At 38.4% G+C, this 25,542-nt stretch overlaps 1 protein-coding gene across 6 annotated transcripts; it reads left to right on the top strand.

The window, feature by feature from the left end:
• On the top strand, nucleotides 1–24,681 carry ppp1r9ala (protein phosphatase 1 regulatory subunit 9A-like A). Of its 6 annotated transcripts, XM_055031521.1 has the most exons (21): nucleotides 1–165; nucleotides 1,730–3,742; nucleotides 13,188–13,320; nucleotides 13,422–13,475; nucleotides 14,015–14,138; nucleotides 14,430–14,534; nucleotides 14,865–14,994; nucleotides 15,595–15,759; nucleotides 15,868–15,921; nucleotides 16,417–16,646; nucleotides 16,762–16,858; nucleotides 16,952–17,078; nucleotides 17,177–17,328; nucleotides 17,572–17,890; nucleotides 17,965–18,022; nucleotides 18,112–18,186; nucleotides 19,026–19,227; nucleotides 19,795–19,839; nucleotides 21,256–21,372; nucleotides 23,040–23,228; nucleotides 23,484–24,681. In XM_055031521.1, the coding sequence occupies exons 2-21, from the start codon at nucleotides 1,880–1,882 to the stop codon at nucleotides 23,640–23,642; spliced, it is 4,398 nt and encodes a 1,465-aa protein (XP_054887496.1). In that variant the 5' UTR covers nucleotides 1–165; nucleotides 1,730–1,879; the 3' UTR covers nucleotides 23,643–24,681. The 6 variants fall into 6 exon arrangements, with proteins under 6 accessions (XP_054887496.1, XP_054887499.1, XP_054887498.1 ...); XM_055031524.1 differs by lacking the exon at nucleotides 13,422–13,475 and having other exon boundaries at nucleotides 14,018–14,138; XM_055031523.1 differs by lacking the exon at nucleotides 15,868–15,921.
• Nucleotides 24,682–25,542: the final 861 nt, after the last annotated feature.

Genomic DNA, 25,542 nt, shown 5'->3' with positions numbered 1-25,542 from the left:
CGCGGCGGTCACACACAGATCTGGAAGTGCAAAGAGAGGAAGAGGCAGGGAAACGCCGCTGGAGCGGGGAATGATGGCGGAGATCGAGAAGGAACAAGTTTGATACCGGAGCAACACTGGAACCTCGGACGAGCTCTTCGGCTTCTAACTCTGTAACGCAACTAGGTGAGCGGCCGGGAAAGTTGTCGTTTACGCTTTGTTTTCACAGCAGACCGTGTTTGACCGGTGCGAACTACTTCAACGACTCGTACTTGAAACGCAACAATGAATTGTTTGAAGCTGAGGCACTAACGTTCGGTCTTTATTGAAGTGTCGCTGGACTGAGTTGAACTTTGTGTCGCTCGTTATCTGTGAGTGGAGTTGCCAGTGGTACCAACACAGGTTAACCTACAGATTTAAATACCGCAAATGGTTCTTTTTAAGTTACTTTCGAGCCTGAGTGTTTGGCTTAAGTTTAGCTCAAGCTAGGAGCCAAACAACTACTCAGATCCTAAACGGTTGTGCACGCGAGCTAACCTTAAAATCAGTGTCAGGTTGCACCTGAACCTCGCTGATGTCCGTCTAAAATGTGTTTTTATGTCATGACTAGTGTTCACAGGGTTGTACTAAGGAACGACCTCCCACCACTTTTTCGCGGTAGTTAAAAAAGTTATATTAGAGAAAGCACAACCAGTCAAACGAGACTTTTTTTTCCTTCTTTTTTAACGACAAACAGAGTACAAGGACTTAACAAAGCATATGAATTTAGTTGGATTACGACTTTAAAGTCTTTCTTCTGAGATCTGTTGAACATTAAATTAGATTTCATAGTTTTCCAGGTCTGGGAAAGTATAGTAAAAGCGAAAACTGACTGTGGATCAAAATACACTGACGTCACTTTCTTAGCAGAGGTGCAAGCAACAAGCAAACCTTACCACCAAGCCCGGTGACATTTAGATGTTTCTTTAAGTAAAAGTTATTGTTTATGCTCAGATGAAATAAGAAGTAATTAACTAACTGCTGTGCTCTATTTGTTTTCATCTCCTAAAATAAATACTTCCGAATGAGATATTTTGATTGATGGAAAAAGCTTGTGTTCCTAAACTTTATATCTTATTCCATTTTCTATAAGTAGTATGGGACTCTATTAAAATTTTTAATTGGGTTAATTGCAGGGGATGAAATTTATTGCAGTTAATCACAAGTTAACCAGAACTATATGTCGACAAAATGAGCAGCATTTTCAGTTATACACCCTTTTAGACAATGGCAAAACTTTGTTTATCATTTCCGATAAGCTTGAATTTTTATTTTTATACATCACAAATTTAGTTTTACTAAATAAAACGAAATTTCTACACTGTGGAAATAGATGTTAAGAGCTAAAATTAATAATTGGTGGGAAATTCCAAAACACATGGCTCATATTTTGGTATCTGACTGTAGTTTTGATAAAAAAAAATACTGTTTTTTTTTCTTATCAATCTAACTTCTGTGTCAAATTTTCTGTCATTAGTAATAGTTCTCTGAACCCTTTTTTGACTCTTAAAAATAGAATACAGAAGATCCATTCTCTATCAATTTCATGCATGACAGCTCTTCTCATTTTTTAAAATAGCTATTCCAAATATTAATGGACAGTTAGCAGCCCACGTTGTGACTGAATTAAATTATTGTCATTTTTGAAATTGTTGTTTAATTTTGTCTCATATCTGTTAATTAATTAAAGCATTAATTTTCTTTTCTTTAGATGACTTTGCTTGAATTGAGAGGACAGTGCTCCAGAAAATCTCTGCCGGACCCATGGAAATGGTTGCCTAAACTCAGATTGTAGTTCTCCATCAAAACATTTGCAAAGCTGATTTGTTTTAGAATAAAGTTGCAGTGATAAACAACCAAGATGATCAAAACAGAAAACAAAGGAGGGGAAAGGAGTCTGAGAAGTGCGTCCCCTCACAGAAATACATACAAGTCTGACTTCCACGCCATCAAGTGCTCCTTTGATGGACCAAAGACCGAGGATGCCTCAAAAACATTTGCAAATGGATCAAGTGAAACCAGGGATGAGTCTAGGGGAAGACCTTTTGGAACCAGAGTGAATAAGATAAAGAACATATTTCTACAAATGGATGGACAGCAACCAGAGACTCAAGAAGTCAAACAAACTTTAAAGTCTGATGTCCCCCAAGGTTCCCCAACAAAGTTGCAGTTTCCAGTCAATGCTCACAGAGTTCATTTAAACAGCGCTTCAAGCCCTGAATCCCACAGTTTAGATAAAACACCCAAGGGGGAAGATGTTGAGATCGACAAAGTTGCTCTGGCGGAGAAGTTTTCTGTGACCAGAAAACTCTTTGAAAGAGGCGTCAAGGAGCAGCCAGCAGCTGAAAAACAGTCCCCAAATAGAGTTGTTAATCGTCTATCCCTCGGAAGTGCCTCAGATGAAGAGAAAAACACAAGGAGAGCATCGGGATGCAAAGAGAGTCCTGGCAAATTGGAGCAATCGCCCACATCGGTAGCTAAAAGTTGCTCAGATGAGATAGCTGATGGTGAAAAACGGCATGTGTCTAGAGTGTCGCTGAATGCAGGGCCTTTGTCAAAGAGGTTGGAAAATTATATAGTTGAGAATGACTCAGACGACAACAACACATCTGCTGGGAAAGAAGGAGTGGCATCTGCTAAACAACACAGCACCACTCAACACATACAGCCGACTGTTGTGTCCAAGGACAACTCACACAAAGCTACTTCTCCTGTTAAAGAAGCCACAGACTCTTCATTTGTTAATAATGTCCTCATCAAAAACAAAGACAGCAAATCTGGATCTTGGGGCTCAAATTTGGGAACTAAACCGACATTACCAGCTAGTGGCGAAGTATCTTCGGCAGCAGATGGCACTCCAAAACTTCGCTCATCAGAGCAAACGACCTCAATTAGCCACAGCTACAAGTACCCCTCACCAACAGTTGATAGATTTAGTAGGACATCTGTTGGTGATGGTGCTAAATCATCAAGTTCACCCCCAAGGGATGGGAAACAGCCTTTGCCGTCAGCTGGCGGATTTCTGAACGCAGATCGGAATAAACACCCGGAAAAACCCAAGAGTAACGATGGCCCAGCTCTCAGCCCTACAGGGCCCAAGCCACAAAGCAAGGCTTCATCACCTGACTCCAGAGGGGGAAGCACAGTGCGAGCTGAACTGGTGGTGGTACAGAATGAGTCCTCGGATAGTGAGGAGGATGAAATCACTGAAGATAAGCAGAAAGAGACATTCTGTGAAGACCTACAAAGAGGCTTTCCATCAGGACAAAACCTCAACTCTTCTTATCAAATCTCATCACAAGAGACTATAGAAGAAGCACAAAGGGGGGCAGATAATGTATATGAAGGTAGAGTCCCAGCAGATGACAAGAGATTTGGTGTAGAGACAAAGGAGGATAACTTAGCAGTGAGTCATGACACTAATGAAGAGGATGAAGCAGTGGAGGAGGAGGACGAGGAAGAAGAGGATTCACTAGAGAAGCAAGTGGAGGAGAATATTCTGGATAGAGTCTCTCCAGTGGTGCATGGGATAGAGAACGCAGCATTTGTGGATGATAGAGATGTAGACCAGGTCATCAGGGAAGAGGAAGAGGAGGAGGAAGATGAGGAGGAAGATGATCAAATCTATGGGAATTATGATGAGTGTTATGAAGTTATTGGTCTCTCGGATGAGGATGACGCTCCCCCAAAAAGGAAAATTAGGTTCTCCACAGATCCTATTTTGGTAAGTGTGTTGTTTACGTGCAAAGCATTGTTATTCAGCACAAATGTAAAATATGTTGTACAGTACTTTCATCATAAACCACTGACTCAGCAATGGTGTATGACCTGGTGTTCCCTGTAGACACAGAACAAATTAGCAGAGACTGAAAATGAATGCTTTTGTCTGCTGTGCTCGCGTCACTCCGCAGAAATCTGTCATCAGATAAGTTCTGTGACTGTTTAGAAAAAAAAAGGTTTATTTAATCTTGTTGAACGGGAAGGCGGGTGGTTTGACAGCCTACCTCCTTAATCTCATGAGAGCTGTGAGAAGAGTTTGGAGACTAGGCCAGTGTAGTTTAACTGTATTTTTGGAAATAGTGTTGACTTTGCAAAGTTCCTGTGAAACCAGGACTATAGCCTGCAAAAGTTGCATTCAGGGTTTCATGTGAAACATTTTGCTGTATTGTAGAAAATCTTGGCCACTTCTGAGTGAGTGCTTTGAGCAGATGTTTTTCCAAGCATGCAAGGTTGTCTTGAAGATTTTATTGAAACATTTTAGTGGACTAGAAACCTTTGTGTGACTTCATAGTTGTTTGAGGAATAATTTCATATGACATGACAGAAAAATTGTAATTGTTCAGGGGGTTGCAAGGAATCTGCATATTTGGAGCACAAATTGCTTTCTGTCTGAATTTACGCTGCCTTGTTTTCATTTGTTGGTGCTGCAGGTTTGAATTAGTGTAGTATTTATGACCAAAAAAAAAGTCTGTTTGAATAAGCTTTACATCTTCACAATATGCTGCAATTATCTGGCCTCTTTTGTGAAATGATTATGCACTACTTCACTGTACTTTTGAAAATTTCTCCCACATAGGGTGGGACTTATTCACATAGAAGAGAAATATTACCTGTGACCCCATTAGAGGCGAAGCAAATATTCAATTTCAAAATTAGTGTTTGTAAAATTGCAGGCACAAAGACCCAGGTACCCCTGCACCAGGATGTAGTACCTGGTAGCCAGTTATATTTTAAGTGCCAGGTGTCACGCTCTGCATCCTGATAAATATTTGACAAGTTGGATAGATTTTTCCTACCTTTGATTCCTAAACCTGATTTAGATTAGAGACAGATGGCAAAGCTTTCAGGTGATAGAAACTTTGTTTTGAGGGAAAGGAAAAGTCTGGAATTGAAGTTGTGTGGATTTACTGCAACAAACATCTTCTTCACACTGTTTAACAATGATTCTTTAATTACATGTTTTTTTTAAATATTATGCCCCTTTTGGCTGCTGGTTATAGTTTTGTGCCACAGCTGTCTTGAGTTTTGGAAATAAAGAATATCCCTTCCATAGCCTTGCTGGAAGTATATAACATTCACTACAGCTCAGTAGATGAAGCTGCAGATGAAATCGGACTTTTTTTTAACAACCAATAACAAAAGAAGAGCCTTTAGTCTCCAATATTCCTGTCCTAAGCCACATTCAGAGGATGACAGTTTCATGTGTGACAATAGAGCATTCAACACTTAATTTTTTATTAGACACTGTTATGTAAATGTCACTTGGTTACTGAATCTTAAGGTGAAATTAATTGAATGAAAGTGAACCACACTGATTGTAGTTGAATTATGTGGAACTGAATTTACCTTAATCCCACTATTAACCCCTCAAAGATTTTAATTACATTTGATAACCTGCATGACTGCTCTATAGAAGGTTGCTGTGTGTTTAAAGAAGATAAGTACGTTCCACTGATGGAGTAAACACAAGAAATGCCTTGTGTTTTGGAAACAGATGTGATAAACGCTTTGAGTGAATACAAACGTTAAGTTTATTTTCATATATGTATTTTTTTGTTTTTGTTTTACATGACTGCAATATCTAATCAACATTAAGATAACACAAGCAAACAAATCAACACTCTCTTGTAACCCAGCATGGTTTTCCATGTTTATTCAGGCCTTCAAAATGTGATGTTATCACAGGGTGTGGATCCCCCTCCCAGTTTCCATCCCAACCATCAGGGGGTCCTGGGAGAGGGAACCAGAAGATGACCCAGAGTGAAGACAAAAACAGATTGCTGTATGTGACTAAAATTAAACTGGGACATTTAAAAACGTATCCTTCCGGTCACATATCAGAGCAACAAGCCAGACAGTTGCCGTTTTTAATTTCAGCTACTAAAGCTGCATAATAAATTGAAACACAATTGTCTTTGCAATTTCAATGTTTTCTATATTGCAAAGGATGAATTGGGAGCATGACTTGGTTGGACATCATCTTTCAAGTGCCAGAGATTTAGGCTCTGCCTGCTAACAATATATTTAGCCAATTGTATGGTCTCTAACTGTCCTTGATAAACATCTTATATATTTGTTGGTGGCTGAGATGCTAAAGCTCACAGAAAATGATCGGAAAGTATGGTAGACTAAATATGGCAGAGTGAGAGATTAAGCAATTAAGAGGAAGTACATCATTTAAAATGATGTGAGATATTGCTCTTTTGGTAGCTTGTAAGAGAGGAGACCTTTAAATTCAAACTTTAGTCCTAAATATATTCCAGGTTTGGGTTCAACTGTTCACTCAAGAGGTGGTGATGAAAGGTTTGTGTTGCAGGCATTGCTCTGTTTACATCTCCACCTATAGACTGACTAGCATTCCACTAACAGTACATTCTACTATATAAGTTGTCACTGGAATTGGATTCATTGGAGCTTTAACTGACCAGGAGAGAAGAAGTGCTTTGTGCTTGTTGTTCACATCAGAATTGGATCCCTGAGTATCCTAACTCTTCCTGAAAGATGAGAAGTCCTGTGTGGAAGAAAGATCTTCTTTGTGAAGGAAAGGAGGGAGTCACTTTCAACATGCAACAGTTGTATCTGGGCTAAAAAGGAAAGCTTAGATGAAGACAGTTTCAAGGACAGAAACAGAATAACTACAGCCAGATGAAGTTAACGTCTGCTGCTCCACATGTGTAGCAGATCACAGAAAAGCAGAAAGTAACTGCTGCCATAAAAAAAGGTTGGGTTCTTTTTGTCATGCTTAAATGTTTCAGATTATCAACAGATTTTAATGTCAGATGGAGATGACCAATGTAAAGACAAAATGGGCATAACCAGTTTTTATTAGGCGAGGAAAAATGTCATATCCAACATATTAGAAACAGTTATTGGCCTCTGTCCGTCTGGATAGGGTTACAAAACTATTTTGTAAGATGTGGGTACTCCAGCAAACAAACCACAGTGACCACTATCCACAAAGGCAGTGATGAAAATGACCTTTAATTTCTTTATGATTCATCCAGGTCGCTGAAGAACCCAAAGCATTATTTAAAGCAACATAAGCCTCAGGTTTCTTGGTTAATTTTAAGTGTTAATGATTCAACATTAACCAAAACCTAATGGGGAAAAAAAAGATGATTAAAGAGCATATCTGTTCCATTTGCCAGTAGTAGTCCCTTATTTCCCCAGTTCATCTTTAACTTTCTGACTGTGGTTTCTTAAATCATTTAATATCCCAGTCTCAAATGGATGAGTGCAGTAGGGGTCCTAAGGGTCTTAGACCGGTTAATAAATCTGGTTTAATCTGCAGAAACAATGTGACAGGCTTATATAAAATATAATGGTAAAGGGCAAAGGCAATATTCTGGAGATTGATTGATGTTCATGATCAGACCTATTTCTTGGAGGGATTTCTTTCTGTTGGGGCACTTAAGAAGTTGTGAAGTTGAGTAAGCAATGTCTTGCAAGTCATTCATTTGAAAGAATACCACCAGGGCCACAGCAAATGTTTCAGACATTTACTTCTGTCATGCCACGCCTCAGAATACCTTAAAACATTTTAGGAATGCATGAAATCTGTATGGTTGTATTAGAATTTAAATAAGCTTGAATGGTTGTAATTTGTCTTTTACATATATTATCTGGAGCTGAGTGTTTCTCTGTATGTTCTAGTACCGGAAAAAATAAAATGTGAAGTGTGCCATGCTGTAGGTGTGTCCTGTTTGGAGGACAAAGAGTGCAGTCTTTTTTAGAGCACGGTATGTAAACAGGCTGTCATAGTATTTGTTTCATATTGAACAGAAAGACACTTAAAATGGTATCCAAGAGTAGAAAATGGTTGGTCAAAACTAATATTTACTCCTGCCTTTGCCCCACCCACTACAAAAGAACAGGAAGCCCCAACCGTGGTTCAGTCAAGCCTTCTGTTTTCACTGGAAGCAGGTGTGGTTCAGGAATTTAGTTCATTGCATTATTTATCTTTTACTCATTCCAATGTTTGTTTGGTTCAAGCAGGAAGCATGCACCTTCTGTAATCTGATTTACTTCCAGCGCACCTGCATTTTTGTCTGTAATCTGACTTGTGGATGCGTCACCTCTTTCAGAAAGAACACAGTTTTAAGGCATGTTTTACTTTGTTGTCTTTGCTAAATGCTCGGATTAATATTTTGGTGAGCGAGTCATTTTCAAATGCGCTTTAAGTCTTGTTCTAACGCTATCAAAGCCAATCTGTATGAAAATCACGCAAAAATAACGGCTTCCTTCTGCAGCTAAATGACTGCTTTTGCTCTTTGCAGTCATTTAGCAAATTTTGTTGCCAAAATGTCTCAAAGCAGATCTGACTTCCCTTCAGCCACCTGGACTTGTGGTTGACAAGAGAGAGCAGAATACTAATGCAGGCAGACCATTGCTGTTTATTAACCCTGTATGTCGTGAGGTTAGAGCTGATGGTAAACACTTTGAAAATGTCTCTGATTATTGACGTCTTACCACTTTCCACTGAAACAATAGATTAACTGTTGAGAGTTTTAGCAGCTTTTCAAAGGACAAAAATAGCGTTTTGTCGGCCAGTTTTGGACAAACTTGTTAAACCTGTTTGTGTGCTCCGGTACTTTTGAAATTTGATCCTATCTGCAAATGTGAACTCTGTGGTTTTGTTTCACTTGACAGTTAAAAAAAAAAAAAGCCAAATTTATATAACAACTGAAAGATTTGTCACTGTCTGAATTTAACCCCTTTTACAGACACACACACTCTTTATTGCATGTGGTGTCATTGTTTTTCTTTGACTGCTCTTCCCCTGTTGATTTTTCTTTATCTGTTGCATTCGGTGAACTTGTTGAGATGAGGAAATATTGCCACAGTACTGTACTGCATAGATACGCAGTAACAAAAATCGGTGCTGTGTCATTACGTCCATAAAAAGTCTTCGTTGGTGTTATTGAGCAGGTGCAGTTGTAGAAAACTATGATGCACAAGCTTTGCAAAATTGATACCTGACTGTAGAGGAGACAGTTATTAATTAGGCATTTTGGAAAACATACCTTCAATTTTCAAATCTGAGTCAGAAGTCTGTCTGCATAGAGTTTGCAGATGTTTGTTGCGTGTTTCACCTAACTGTTTTGTCGTTTGCTTTGCGTTTCACCTTTGAACCACGGCATTATTCAGAACCAACAACAATGTCTTCACTAACAATTTGGTCATTTGAGACGCCTGGTATTTCCTTGCACAATTTATTTATATTTTGATTCACTTGCAATCATGTTCAATGGTCTCCATGGATAAATTGATGTGCAGTAGACAGAGCAAGCCTTGTTGCAAAATAAGTTTTTCTGTTTCAAAAAACAAAGCTCACACAAATAGAAAGCCTTTCACTATTATGTCTTGTTTGTGTACCTGCTTCCTGAAACAATCTCCAACTTTGTCAGTGAATCATTGTGAACTCAGTCAAGTGTTTATCATTTTAGAGGCATGTGCACAGGAAGTACTAGATATAAAATGCTCCTTTTCCTGATATTTATCCAGGATCTCAAGCAGGCTCCCGTTCCTTCCCCCCGCCCCCCGACATTGCTGTGATCCCTCCTGGCCGCCACCCCTGCTCCAGCTCACCCTCACAGCAGGTTTTAATTTGTTGTCTTTTGGTGGTTCAGTTTACATTACATGCTCCCCAATCCACTGGACAGCCTTTGTTTTTCTTTGCACTGGCAAAAGGTTTTCTCTGGTTTGCCTTTCCTCACAGCTGCTGACTCATTTCCCATTCTGGTGTTCTGTAGTATGAGGGGGAATTGGAGGAAAGATGGAAAAAGTTGAATTTTGGGCGTGGGCATGGATGCGTCTGTGCGTTAAAACATACAGAGTCGGCATCGGCTATTAAGACTGTAGAACATGAAATGTAAGAAAGGATGAAACCATCAGCAAGTAACTTATTAAAGCTTTGTGTAAAGGTTTTGTTTAGCATGTCAATTATGCTGTTGGATATGATCAAGGGTTCCAATGGAAAGAGTTGGCTTTTAAACATGGTGAAACATGTTTGTTTTCTCTGCAGAAAAAGAAAATATTGGGTGGTTTTTATTTGATCCAGACTGTGCATGTTCTGAACTGGGGATCGGAAAATTTGGTGTGGTCAGAGGGGACACTGATCTTTGTTTAAGGACATTTTAGCAGGAAAAAGCAAGTGAACTTGTGATTTTCTGTCTTTCTTACCAACAAGGATGTGATTGTATTACCAGATTTCCGCAAATAACTTTATATCTTTTTCAAAAAGAAGTTTTAGTTTTAGGAAAGCCGAACCAAACAAGAGACAATGAGGGCTAAAAGTCAAGCTGCTAAAACACTAATGACTAGATGCACTGGTGTTGTCACCATTATAATCTTTTACATTTTCTGCTCTTAATTACAAAGTTTAAACTAAATGTTATATTTCTGCCTGATCTAGTTCTCAGGATGATAATGTGACATTTTACAGCTTTTGCCATTAGTTGCTCTTAAGTTTCAAAGGTCAATGTAAATAACTTAAATACAGTGAAAGTCAGATGAAACAAATGGGTTCTGCCCTTTGTCAGTTGCTTATAAACCAATTAAAAGTAAATACTATAAATTTGTTTGTGAAATCTCAGTCAAACATAGAATTCAATAAATGGTATCAGCCTAAAATACAGACTGGGGGCTGGTGTCTACATTTCAATCTTTTGAAATAAGTGCAAAATTCATCCATCACATGCAGTGCTGTGTTCAACTAACCTGTGTCTACTATTCAGTATAAAATTGTTACAATGATTTTCTTTGCCAATTAAAATATAGAGCTTGGTGAGTTATTCTGGAAATTTACTGTCTGCACTGCTTTGGGCTGCATCCAATGTCTACATAGGGAGACTGAAGGAGGACGATTGTTTTTTGTTCATTAATTTCACAACTGCTGCAGCCTTTTTTCCCATAGTAAAGTAGTTTTTAATCTTGTGGCAGATTCCTCAGCTGTTCTTTTTCTATAATCATAATCTTCTTATGACATCCTAAAAATTTTATGTATTTAAGTCCAAATTTATTTTATCTGAGGAATTTAACGAAGACAACTCACTCAAAAAACAAGAAACTTGAAAAGAGGCAAAAACTTTTTATATGCAAACTATTTGAAAGTTTATTTATGTATTTGGTTTATTTAGGCAAGGAAAAAGACACGAGTTACATTGACGGCAAAGTAAATTTAGATTTTTGAATGAGTTTAGTTTTTATTTTTGTTAAGCTCCTCCTGTTTGTTTTTAAGTCATCTTTTTACTGAGAACTGTCATTCTCCTGTACAAATATTGCAGCCAAATTATCAACATGCTTGTGATGTTTTTGTGATGGAATCATCATGACTTCACCCAGATAAGTAATCATAATGCTCTAAACTGAAGGGCTTTTTTGACGGTCCTTTGTTGGTTCATCCTTATAATGAGGCATAAGCTCCTCATGGAGTCTGCTAGACTAATCTGCTTTCTTATCAACAGTTCACAGGCTCTGTTCAGGATTTAATTAACTCCTGTCTTGTTTCTACACTCCAAAGTTCAAATGCAACATGCTGAATGTTTTTTTTTTGTTTGTTTCTGTTTTTTAGTCATTTTTGGTCATTAGATAATTCCTCTATAATTTATTAAATAGAAATGTGACAGTATTTTTAATTGGCACAAATTAAACAGATTTATTTATTTATTTATTTATTTTAGAAATTCGAATCTGTTGGTTGTATACCTTTTCTTTATTTATTATAATCAACAATGGAAATAAAAAAACTTTATTTTCTCTAGGTAAAGAAACTTGTCAAACTTGTTCTTGAGTAAATTATAAGGACAATAAGGTTTACCAGTTAATACATATGCGGTTCAACTTGCTTGCTTTACTGGATCACATTGTTTATTCCTACATTCATGTTGTAGTTATCTACAGCTGTCAATGAGTAAGTTGGATAGTTCCAAACCGTTATTGTATAATGGTCTATATTTGTTGTTCACATTAATTTTTGCATTTTATTTCGTACATTAATAGCTAAATTTGCTTAAGCCATCATCAGAAATCAGGACTGTTGGCAATGTATCCAAACAGATGGAAGAAGCAACTCAAACAAGGGTAATTTTAAAATGGCTTCTATCAATCTGTTCAAATTAAACACAAGCTGACATTTTAAAGTATTGCTTTCCTAAAATAACTCATCCTTCGACAAGCATCTTCAGTACTTAGTTAGAGCAACCCCTTTGCTTTTATGACCTTTTGCAAATATGATTAATCGGTCAGACGCCAGCATCCTACCTGAGTGTTGCATGTGTACTTTTCAAATCCTACCAGAGATTTCAGATAGTGTTGATGGCCACTCTAGTTTGTTCCAGGACATTTTCTGAAACAAGGCCTTTGTGGACCTGGAAACATGGTTGTGATTGTTCTTTTGTCTGGAGGTCATTTCGCCATTGTTTGCGTTTTTGTTGTGGTCTGAAGTCCAGGACTGATTAGGTACATAATTCCTTTTCTGCTGGTTGTCTGAGGAATGAATCTAAGATGCAACAGTATTATATGTTTAAGAAATGGCTTCTGTAACACTCTGAAAAATCAACAATGCCTAACAGGTCTATTGTTTTGTTTATAATAAACAATCTATAGGAATCTAATCATCAAAATATATATTCTTCTTTTACATATATTCAGTTTCTTTTCACTGAGAGAAATATTTGTCATACATCTTTGCTTGATTACCTCTCCACAGCTGTGCCCCACTTTCCACAGTACCTCATGATCATCACTACTGCATGTCTGTTCTTTGTAATTGCAACCAGAAAAGTATTTTTGAGATGCATCCAATGCTTTGAGAAATCCGCCTGCAAATTTCACAACTCCTGACATCTCTGCAGCATAACGTTAGGGAATTATTTTCATGCTTTAGTGTCATTACATCTGAAAAATATGTGAAGCGGCAGTCTCCATGGACAGAGGAGTAAAAATTAGGCATCTATATATGTTCAAAACAAACAAGGAGAGGGGATTTCAGTGTTGGTGGTCCAGAATCATTATCCATATATCAGCAAGTGTTAAAGAAAAGTAGTTCATTTCTCTATAAGAGCTTAAATTGTGAGTGTAATCACACCATTCTTAAGAAAAGCAAAACTGAAAAAGGGATGTTTCAAAATTGAAGCTATCCAAATAACCTATTTTAATATTTTGCACAGGTCTTCAGCACCTTCTCCAATGAGGATTACGATCGGCGCAATGATGATGTGGACCCTATTGCAGCGTCTGCAGAATATGAGCTGGAAAAGAGAGTGGAGAAAATGGATGTGTTTCCTGTGGAAATTCAAAAGGGTGAGTCACAAAAGGAAGTTTTAGTGTATTAAACAAGTTAATTCAAGAGGAACATGTAAGAAAAGTGACATTCAGATTGTTCTCCAACCTTCCACTTACAGCAACGTCATTCTCACCGCAGAGGAGAGCTGCTATTGTAGAACATGGAATTACAAGTATTTTATAAACAAGACTGTACAATTAATAATTAGAGAGTTTAAGGAGATCTTAGCATCTGGTACCAGCTGTTAATTTGGATAACATTATTAAAGCACCAGTCCCTGAGATCCTTCCCTGCAGGTTGCAACTTTGACCCTCAACTAAAGCCTCCCAGTATTTTTAAATGCCCCATAACGGAGAGGTTGAAAACCCAAAAGGAAACGATAGAGCTACGTCAGTGATTTGCCGCATATGTTAAACACAAACATATAACAGAAAAAAATGTTTTCCTTTTTATTAACTCTTATCTCTGTCTTTTCTGTGACTCTGTTTTAAACACAAATGTCCATCATTAGGTCTTCATCCCACCATATAATTTATGTAATTTATTTATATCATTTTTAGCATGCTTTAATAACCAAGAGTTAAAACTGCAGATTTTATGTTACCTTAAGCCAAATGTTAGGCATTTTAAATTTTTTATAAAACTGTGCAATGTAGCTTATTTGATCTTTCTTCCTGTCTGTCCTTCTACATCAATATTTTTGTCTGCCAGCAGGAGACAATGGGCTGGGGATCAGTATCATAGGAATGGGAGTGGGAGCTGACCAGGGTTTGGAGAAACTCGGTATTTTTGTGAAAACGGTAACTGAGAACGGAGCAACTGAGAAAGATGGACGGTAAGTCTCTTCTGCGGTAGATAGACCCGTCACAATACATTCTTCCCTTTTTTTTTCTATTATGTGAATTATAATATGGTGAAAAACGTTTCCATGTTAACATAAGAGACATGAAAAAAAATCTCATTAATTTAAGTTGTCTCAAAAGAAAGTAAGAGAAAATAGTTGTTGAATCCTGTCTTTAGAAGTACATTTAATATATTCTGTTTCATGTTGAAGGTCTGTGCAAAACCCTACAAGAATGACGTGGTTTAAAATCCTCCTCACAGATTTAACTTTCTCTTCCTGTAGGATACAGGTGAATGACCAGATAGTAGAGGTTGATGGGACCAGTCTGGTGGGAGTAACCCAGCTGTTTGCTGCAACTGTCCTGAAGAACACCAAAGGCACAGTGAGGTCAGTTTAACTCTCCCTATGACCTCAGAGCAACCTCAATCTAAATATCCAGCTGGCAGCCAAACTGTGCTGCTGTTATCCCACTATAATTAAATAAGCTGGTTGAGAAACTTTTCTTTCGTGAGAGTTTAGACAGGAGGCCAAGGTTCAGTGTACTATGGTAATGATTTATAGGCAAATTTAACTCCCCCTGTATTGCAAAATGAGTTCAAAAACACATTTCTAGTTTGCATACTTTAGTGTCAAAGACATAAAAAGTTGCATAGTTGGGTATCCAAATCAACATGCTACATTGTATAGTATGCTTGTTCTTATGAAAAAAAAAAACAGGTTTCTGATTGGTCGAGAGAAGCCTGGAACTCAGAGCGAGGTGGCCCGCCTCATTAGTGAGACACTGGAGCAGGAGAGGAACCAGCAGCAGCAACACCTGGATGACCCTTACGACCATTCCACAGAGGAGGTAAGTCAGCTTCACAGTGAAACTTAAGCTGGTCATTTAGTGCTTTGTATGAAAAAACATGTTTACAACAGTCAAATCCTGTAATTATGATAATGCAGTAATGATATTTGTGCAGCATTAGCCATTTTACTGCTCCCATTCCAACCCCCCCCCTTCATCATCCAGGAAATTAGCAGCTGCCTATGAGTAAACCATGTGTTACAACTCTGCTGTTGGAAAATGTTCATTCAGCTGCCACCCGTCCGTCAAAGTTGGGAAATGTTTGTTTTCTGAAGTTCAGTCCACCACAGCAGTCTAATTTTGCAACATTGAGACTATCAAGGATTAAACAGGCTTTTTTAGAGCAGAGAAAGATACATTTACAAAGGCGTGTGGCTGTGCAAAGAGTGTGGTCATAGTCTTATCTATTGAGTGGGTTGCTCGTATTTGCCTTTATTGCCATGAACTTGCTTAGCCAAGCCCCTGAAGTGACTCCTGTGATCTAATTCAATGTTGATTCCTTCAGGCAAGGGGTAAACCCTGGAAGTATTGCTGTACCAATGTTCATTGTGTATGAGATCATCAAGGCGTGTTTGAGCTCACAGTAATGATATTTTTCAGGAGGAGAGGTACGAGGATGAGGACGACGACGTTATAGAAGAAAGAATTCTTGGGTCCAATTTCTCTCCAGGGAGAAACGTGGAGGTGTTGGAACTGCCAGACTCAGAGGCCTTGTTCATGCCGACAGACATGAACAGCTCTCAGATGGCCTTCAAGTTCAAAGAGGTACGCCGAATCTTTTCTCCGTTCGTTAATGTTTAAACTTCTTCTTGTTGATACAGTATCTGATTTATTAGATGAAACAAACTACTTAATTTTAATCATATCCCATAGCTGCAACTGAAGCACAGCGTTGCTACAGCTGAAATAAATCAACTGAAGGAAAAGGTAGGATAAGAAAAAAATTACAGATCTCGTTTAAAATTATATGCACGACAAATATTAGAACAAATGGAATGCTTCTGCATGGATCAGTGCAGCTCCTCCAGTGTTACCATGGACCTCCAAGCTACTTCTCTGGTCATACCTTATTAGCCACGTCATGCTGGGTGTTTATATTTCATGCAACTTCATTACTTTGTGTCAGTCCATCACATAAAATCCCAATAAAATAAATGGAAGATTTTGGTTGTAAAATGATTAAATGTATCCAGGTTCAAGTAATATTTGTCAGGTGGTGAATCTCGTGGCTCTAGACAGTAATTTGATTGTGTATGTATATGGAACAGTCTTTGTATTTTTTAATAATTGCTTCACCTATAATTGAAGTGTTTCCCCTACTTTAGTATTTGGCTTTAAATTAAAATGCACAGTTGGCGTCACAGCTAGAAGAAAGCCAACATTTCTGTAAGCTTGTGGTACAAGATTGTGTTTTTGTTGCAGCTAAGGAAATCAGAGGAGGACAAATCTTTGTGGGAAGAAAGGCAATCTGCACTGGAGCAAAAAATTGAGGAGAGCAACGACAAAATCCTAAAGCTGGAGAGTTACTGGCTGGAAGCCCAGGCTGTGTGCAAGAGTGTGAATGAACAATTAGCCGAGAATCAGGCTCAGTATGAAGCCCTGGACAAGAAGTACAACAAGGCCAAGAAACTGATCAAAGAATACCAACAAAAGTGAGTTTAATTTCGTATTTCAGCCAAGATTGTGATTTTTTAAAAGTGGTTTTAGTAACAATGTAGTAACAAAAAAAACATATTCTTGGAGCAACATTTTTCATATCCCCAACAGAGAGATAGATTTTGTGAAGAAAGAGGAGGAGCTGAAAAAGACTCTGGACGAAAAAGACAAATGGTACAAGGAGCAGCTGGAGAGCCTGCAGAACAGGGTAAGAATCCGGGTCAGACAGTGAAAGCTTCTACACCTGTTAACCTGCTGCTGTCACTGAAATAAACATGGCCATGACGTCTTCTGTCCACAGATTGCTGCCCTGGAGTCCAGAGGAGCTTCAGCTGTGGAGAGTCAGAGCGGACTAGACTCTGCTGCTGAGGACAGACTCAGCAGCCAAGACTCGGTCAACAACTCACAATCCATTGACTCTCTCTTAGGTATAGTCCAAGTTATGATTAAAATCCCAGAAAAACATAAATCTGTAAAGGTGAGCTCCCCCCCCCTTGAGCAAGCACCGCTTATTTTTCTGTTGTAGATCAAGACTGGACTGAAGGGGTCCCTGAAACAACACGCCTGGACACCAGCGCTCAGAAGGCCAAATGCCGGTTGGCTCAGATGAGCCGGCGCCAGGCTCCAACTCGAAGCAAACTAAAGGAAGGCCTGGCTGAACCCACTCATCTTTCTCAGGTCTGAAAGTCTGAAGCCCCTCTGTTCTGCTTTAGCGTATGGACAGTATGTGTCATAACCGACAGGATGGACAACAGATTTGATCAACTGTTGTGATATTTGACTTTTTCATCATTTTCTAAAAAGTTTGAATACGATAGCATAACATTGAAACACAGCTAACCAGAGCTTGCTTCTACATAAATAGCTTGTATTCTCCCATCCTTGCATTGTCCTTGTAAATAATTAACTTGATCCCTGCAGGAAACTGAAGAAGAGGACGAGCAGGAGGAGCAGGAATCTGCCAGGAGGCGGCAGTCCACGCAGGAGAGCCCAGCACTCCCTGTCGACGTCTGCCACCCTGGACAGAAAGACAATCCCTGCGAGACCGAAGATGCTTCTAAAAGCAAATTGGAGCTGTCCAACAGTCCATCTTTGTCCCAGTCACTGGGGGATAGTGTTAAAAGCTGCAGCAGTCCTTCGTTGTCTTCTCCAAAACACACGTCCTCACCACAATCTCCTTCAGGTTTCACGCGCAACGTGAAGAAGAGAGAGTCCAAAGGCAAAGGGAAAGAACTCAAAGGTACACAGGAAGCTAATTTGATGTCTGCAACAGCAAAGGCTTTTCTTCTCATTTATCTCTGCTTTTTTTTACAGAGGAGTTGAGTGAGTCTTCTACAGCGGTAAAACCTAAAAGGCGATTTCCAGATTTTGGGCAAGTATCCGAATTATTCACTGATCATTTGTAGCCAAGATCTCACCTTCTAAAAAGAATTAAATAAATATCCCTAATGATCAAAACAGAGGCCTTCGGAAGTCAGGCGGCAAAGGAAAAAAAGACAAAGAGAAAGAGGCCCTGAGAGTTTCTTTGGACAGCAGGTATTACTCTATATTCTCGTAATGTTAAGATGTTTTCTAATTTACGCCTTGCATCAAAATTCCTTCAAATTGATAAAATGTCATTGAAAAGTCAACTTGTACTTCTTTCAGCAATTCTGTTCCAAAAGTGAAAGTAATGCATCATTTAGATTAAGCACAAACACATTTCTGTTGATTTCGAAGGTCAAAGTTAATAAAAACCTTAAATGTAGTTTCTCGTCAAATTAAAATATTAGATAAGAGTAATAAAATTGTATTTTAGAAATACTTAAGAAAACGCTACATTCTAGTCGTTGAGATATACAATATGCAATATCAGACTCTGTCTAGAAGCTAGATTGTCAAGACAATGCAAGACTTCACAGGTTACTCATTATGAGGTTTGTGTCTAATGTGAACCCCAAACAGAAAGGCATTAACAAAGTTTGTTTTTAGTAAGTTATAGTTTTATTTTCACCAACATTATCACATATTGCATTTTTTTCTAATATTGTGCAGCCATAATATTCATCCTTATATTGCACAAAGTGCATCAAAATCGGATATCATGAAAGTGTTATTTCCTAGCATTTTTACTTTTCTGGGAGGATTAATGGAAGGAAAAAGTGTAGTGTTTCCTACCTGGCCATTCTCCCAGAGGCTGGGAAACCAGGCTTCCTTAATGATCAATTTCTACATTTTCAGTGATAACCATAGTACAAACATGAGGGTAATTTATTTTAGGGTTGGTGCCATAGCAGCAGAATAGCTGAGGCTTTGAAGCAGGGAAATATTGTAGCTTGTCTTTTTTGATGTCGGAGTAGCAGAACTCTGTATCTCACTACTGATCTGATGTCCAGGGGGTCTGCAGAGGTACTAGAGGAATCTGGAGGGAACCTGTCTCCTGCAGAGTCCATGACCTCTGTCCCCACTTGTATGCCTTTCTCCTGGTTTGGAGACAAAGACAGGGACAGAGACAGAGAGCCGTCCTCATCCAACAGCAGCTTGCCATACGCTGCAAATGAAACCAGCAGTGAGCAAAGCCAGGATCGTAAAACTAAGGTAGACAACTGTTTTGTGAATTTATTTAGATTTATTTATTGAAATTATTTTTAATGTCTCTTCCTGTCCCTCAGTGTCTAAATATTGTGTGTGAAACTGTTCCACATAGCCAGGATGAACTTCCTTCTTGACTTCCTTAGGCAAAATGTTTGGATCTGTAGAGAATGTGATAACTGTTTTGGTTGGGTCCAGTGGTATATTTCCATCACATGGTACTATGCAGTTCCTCATCAATAGTTAGGCATAACATTTTGTGTATTCGATAATTAGATGTTTCAACTTGTTTTACTTGGTTACTGTGGGAAAGTGGTTACTGCATCCAGCTGTTCGTATTAGAAATATTACAGTCTGAATCTGCAGTGATGCTGCAAATCTACCGAGTGGAAAGCCTGACTGTCACCCAGGCTTTAGTGGGCTGCTGTTCCCACAATCCCAATTTAATGAGTTCAAGACGTGAACTGAGGCTTTGGCTTCACTTATCGAAGAAATTACTGATTTTGTGGTCGGTTTTTGACTTTACTGCTTTGCTTTCTGACACGTTTCCATTGATCATGTTTCTTTAAACAGACAAATCTCTCCTGGTCCTCTTTATTCAGTCGCTCTTTAGATTTGGTACAGTATACACGTTTTATTATTCCTTTGACTTTAAATCACACTCAGTAGTGTATTACTAACCGATCCAGTCCTACATCCCCCGAATAATTCACTACGTGTTTTGTACTGGGTATGTGGTAAAGTTTTAACTTCTAATTTTACCCGTTTTTTCCCCTCTTACATTCACTTTAAGAAAGAATTCAGGCTAGTTAGCCTGAAATAACAACCCATGGGTAATTTTCTAGACTTTATGGCTAATTGGAAAATGCTCTTAACAGTTTTATGTGTAAATAAATGGAAAGCGTTTGACTTCTGCCTAACTTGGTGTGTGTCATTTGAGTTTATGTATTTATTATGAGTCACTTTGATTAAATCAAACAGCCTGCCAGTTTGGATGTTATTTTCTTTCCTCCAAGCTCAGTAGTTTCCTTGCAAAAGTATTTACACCCTTTAATCTTTTTCTTTCTTCATGTCAGAATCACAAACTTCAAATAATTTTTGAGGCTATATACACACTGTGCTAAAAATCTAACACATTTCACATTGATCACGCCTTACCCACAGTGAAACATGGTGGTGGCAGTAATATACTGTGGGGAAGCTGCAGTACAGCTGGTTGGTGTTTGTGACGATGGATGGAGATTAATGCAAGGCAGTGGTTGGGTGAAAGTTCACCTTCAAGCAGGACCAGCAGCCTAAACACACTGCCAGTAGAGTGGTTTAGAGCAAAGTATGTTCCTAAGTTAGAATGGCCTAGTCAAAGTTCAATCCTAAATCTTTTGACTTAATAATGATGCTGTACATCAAATCTCTCCATTGGTTCTATTTAGCAAAGAGCAGGCTAACTTTTAAGTGTCTAGCTGAAAGAGGCCCCAAAAGACTTGGGGCACTTTTTAGGTTCATGTTTGTGAAACAAAATTGAGAACCATATTATTTTGCTATTTTACAATGATAGCCTCTCACATAAAATGCTAATGAAATGCATAAACGTTTGTGGTTGCAACAGGGTAAATTGCGAAGACATTAAAGGGATGTGAATACTTCTGCAAGGCTTAATGTAACAGGTCAAACATATAAACATTTATGAAATTAAATCCTTGCTGCTGAAATACCTTCATAGAAAACATTACCTCATACCTGGAGTTAGTGTTTGTTTTTGTTGTGTTTTGTATTTTGGGGGCCAGATTCCCAGTAGAAATGGCCTCCTTGTAGTTTAGAGTGTCATTATGTGGTGGATTGTTTGTAGTTTGTAGAATCTGATCTTTCTTCCTCTCACAGTCATGACTGCTGTGTAATCAGTATTAACCACCACCACTGTAATTACTTTGAATCCCCATGAAAACATCCCTTCCCTCAGCTGTCGTCCTAAACAGAAACCGGTGTTTTGGTTGATGTTGCTTTAGTAAATGCGTTCCTTCTTTCCCATTGTTCCAGAGTTTTTCAGTCATAGATGATTCTAGCCCTGCCAGTCCCAGTTCAGACATCTCTGGGTTAGTCGCTGAACCCAATCTGTCTGGGCGCTCACACACTTTAATCTTCTCTTCCAGCGAGGTGAGTGCTCTCCTTGTTGTTGTGGTCACAAAAGCTGTGTGGGGACGCCCTGATGCAACTGAAAGGGGACATTCTCAAGCATGCCCTTTGAGCCTCGCCCCCTTTCAAAGCACAGATTAAACCGTGAATGGACAGAGACAATATGAGCGCTGCATGTCTGAGTGTTAAAGCCGGTTCGTTTTGTGTTGCCGCAAGTCACGTGACTTAGCTTTTTCTTAAGTTGGCTATGATTTGGATGGTGCATACTTATGCTTTATCGCGGCTGTGTCCTGTTTTTTCCTGTTTGCTTAGTGACGTTTCTTTCACCTTCTAATCTGATGCAGTTCGTCTCTGCAGCTCAGTGTGAAAACATCAGTACGTCCTGCAGCGTTTTGGGGTGTTTTTCTAGAAATGCACGCTTGTTTTTCTGTGTACTGGCTTGGGGAATGTTTATCAACTTTTACATGCTGTTTACTTGTTTTTATAGATTTAGGAAAGTTAAAATTTGCTTTGCAGCATTTCTGACCCTTCACTAGAAAGGTAAAGATTTTACTCTGCTTTCTCAACATACTTAAAAGTCCTGTTGAAACATATTTCAGCTATCACATTGCTTGCATTCACCTGCTGTTAATATTGATCAGCACTCTCTCAGAAATAGTCATAGTGCCATATCATGTGGCTGCTGAACCAAGTTGGGGGGGATCAGGAGGGATGCGTCAATTTGAATCTTATCCTCTGATGTCATCTACTACAACAAAGGTTGAAAAGTCAAGCACAGTCTTTTTCCTCTGCAGTGAGACAGATTTGACTGATAGACCGAACCACCAGGTCATTTCTGCGATTTTGCAGTTAAAAACAATTTTAAAAATCAGGGCTCAGGCAAACAAACTGCAATCAGTGCACTCGATTCTAAGTTTTGGTCAGAAATTTAAATAAACTCAACATCACCTTGAGAAGTACATTGATTTGGACCTTTTATGATATGACATTTAAAGTTCAAGGAAATGACCTTGAAGTTCAAAAACAGGAATTTCGAATGATTTGAATTTACTGTAAAAAAAAATTTAATTACTCTGATAAACATGATGTGAAAATTATGCATACTATTTCAGTTCCAGTTAGTTACAGAGAAAGCACAACATTTTTCATTTAATCATCAATTAACTGGTTTAAGTTTGACTGAAAATGTAACATGTAAAAGAAATTGAAGTCGTTTCAATTTGTTCCATTTTCATGTTGGAACAACCAGTTGTTGTTTTGTACAATGATCTTAAATGCACATCAAACCTTGCATTGGACCCTGTTTCATATCATTTTAATCTGGTTTTTGGATTACAAGAAATTAACAGTTTAAACTTGCACACCCAGATCATGTTTTTAAACTTTGCTGTAGTTGTTTGTTGGATTAATATCCCACCCTGGAAAAAAATTAGGTACTATGATGAGTATATGTAAACTTCTGACTGGAAACATATGCCTTACTAAAAAGCTTCATGTAATGGAAATAGCATAATTTGCAGGAGGAAACAAAATAGTGCTGACAGCCACCAGGTGACCAACTTTTAGATACAGTTTTCAAATGCATTTAAATGAATTTAAAAATTTTGCGTGAAGCCAAATAAAAACTGGATTAAAAGCAGGAGTAGATATATTTTTACTTCCATCTATAATATCTGTTTTCTTTACAGACCTTGGATGATGAACCAGTCCCTGTTGGGAAAGAGTATCAGTGGCAGAATCGGCCCATCTCCGATTGGACCAATCAGCAGGTCTGTCACTGGTTAATGGGCATGAACATGGACCAGTACACTCCTGAATTCACCGCAAAGGGAATCGATGGCCAGCAGCTGCTGCACTTAGACAGCGACAAACTGAAGGTAGAACAAATGCACTTTCAAAATATTCAGTAAAACTAAGAAATAATAAAATGTTACTCATTTTCCAGTGAATACAGCATCACTTAACTCTGGTCTCATAGTTGCTGCCCCCTGGTGGCCAAAATAAAATAACATCTCTGGCTTTTTGGAACAGAAAATGAGCTGACAGGATTAAACCTGCTGTAAATGAATGCTGGTAATAAATTTGTGTAGTTTGTCTCAGTGTTATGATTACTTCTTTTTTTTTACCCTAAGGCACTTGGTGTGACAAGTCAGAGTGATCGCTCAACTATCAAAAAGAAGCTGAAGGACATGCGGAAGGCCCAGGAGAAGCTGGAAAAACAGCGAGAGAAGAGAGAGAAAGAGGGCCGACGCAGTGGGAGGCTGCCGGTCCAGTGTGACTCCATCTGCTGATCAGAGCTGAATTAAGTCTTTCCTTGACTTTCGTCCCTGTTCAGAAAAAAAAAAATAATCTGTATTTCTGATTCCATGATATTCCTTTCAGGAGATCAGTGATTAACACGGTTGGCTTCAATCATTTGGCCAGCTGTGAGGAGTTTTCTATCATTTTCTACCTGTGCAGCTTTTCTTCTGGTGTTTTTTTTTTCATAGTATGAATGAACTAATATAAGTTGTTCACTGCTTTTGAACGGACAACCATACTTCTGTGACTCTACAGGATATTTGGAGAGAGTTGGTCTAGCTTCTCATGCTGAGACCATGATGTGCCAGATGGTGGTTTATATTCAGAATGTTTCTATTATTATTGTTTTCTATCAGTTTCCATTAACTACAGCTAAAAACCATTTTAATTAAATGATAGGGGATGTCAAGTTTGGTAAGAAACCAAAACAGATATTCTAACACTTTTACCACTAAAACAAAATCTTGAAACTATAATTATTGAGATCTGTTTCCGATTATATTGTACAGTCCAGATAAAAGCACTATCAATCTTTTAAGCTTCAAGGCAGCAAAGTTTTAAATGTATAAATGAGTTTTATACATGTGCTGTTAACTGCATTTTTACTTAAATTTCTTATTTTATTGTGTACTATCTACATTTTTCTACTAAGTAGAATAGCCAGACTATTTTTTTTTTTGTCAAAAAGGAAAAGAAATGAGAACCTTATCACGTAGGGACCAGGTGAATGCTGCTGCTGTGTGCCTGACTCAGACTGTTTGGCTTGAATGGTACCATGATGCTCTGTAAATACTCAAAGGATGAGCCTGTGGCGACGACTGGCGTGGATCCAGAGCCGCGTCACCGTGTGAATGCAAGGCTGAACGATGAATGTTCTCCCCGAAACCGAAGTGCTTCCTTTATGCTCAAGTCTAGCTCCATGTTTGTACAAAATATTCAATGTTGGACCAGAAGAAAACAATGTTTTCTGAACTCTCAGAGAAGCTAATCTTGGTACATACAGCATCAATAAACTAATAATCACTTCTATTGAGTTTGCTAGTCTTGGTTTCTATAGTGTATTACAGATGTTGGCAGTTAAAGCAACATATGGTTGCATATGGTTTTGAGTTACCATGGAGATGTAACCTATATCATTTAATCTCAGAAACGAATAGTGACATATTAAGAAATGTGGTCACATCTGGTGTAAGGCTGAGTTATGTTGCTATAAATCAAAAGCAACATAGATATCTCAAAAGTGCACTCCAATCCAGAACAGAATTGTGGGGGATGTAGGCAGAGCAAAGCTTAGCTGCTCAACCAAATCACTCTTTGGTCACCTAGAAAAGGACTCGAGTCACTGACACGTTGTGCCTCTGTGCCGCAGAATTGCTTAAAAATAAAGAGGTGGCATGACGGGAGTAAATTATTGTTCGGAAAAGGCGGGAATCACCATGACAACACGAGCAGTGTAAATTTAAGACTCATCAAAATAAGAATTCTTAATATAACAGAACCGGGCTTTGAAATAAAGAGACTTAAAGTAAGTTTCATATACGTGATATGCTCAAAACAATTCAAACACTTTCAGATAAGTTCTATTTCTCAGGATACATTACTGTGAAGTCATGGTATGAAGAGCATCAACGCCAGTGATGTGATCAAATTGTTCATCTTTGAAAAATAAAAATCACAATCTTCCACCCATAACCTTTCCGCGTTACTTCAAATAAAATTTGTTGTCAGCGTTAATTATTAAACAGGTTAAATCTTTATTTCTGTGAAGCAAAACTTCAAAGTGTTTGTTTTCTTAAGCCCCTGTCCCCTTTAGCTTTGTATAATTTCCAATTCAGTTCTCTGCCAAATGTTCAACCTTCGCTAATCTGAAACAACTTATGTTCAAAATAT

Source organism: Poeciliopsis prolifica, unplaced genomic scaffold (assembly GCF_027474105.1).
Source record: "Poeciliopsis prolifica strain line A6 unplaced genomic scaffold, Auburn_PproV2 SCAFFOLD007, whole genome shotgun sequence".
Lineage (NCBI taxonomy): Eukaryota > Metazoa > Chordata > Actinopteri > Cyprinodontiformes > Poeciliidae > Poeciliopsis > Poeciliopsis prolifica.
Note: the sequence above shows the minus strand (reverse complement) of the source record. Positions and strands in the feature narration are given on the sequence as shown.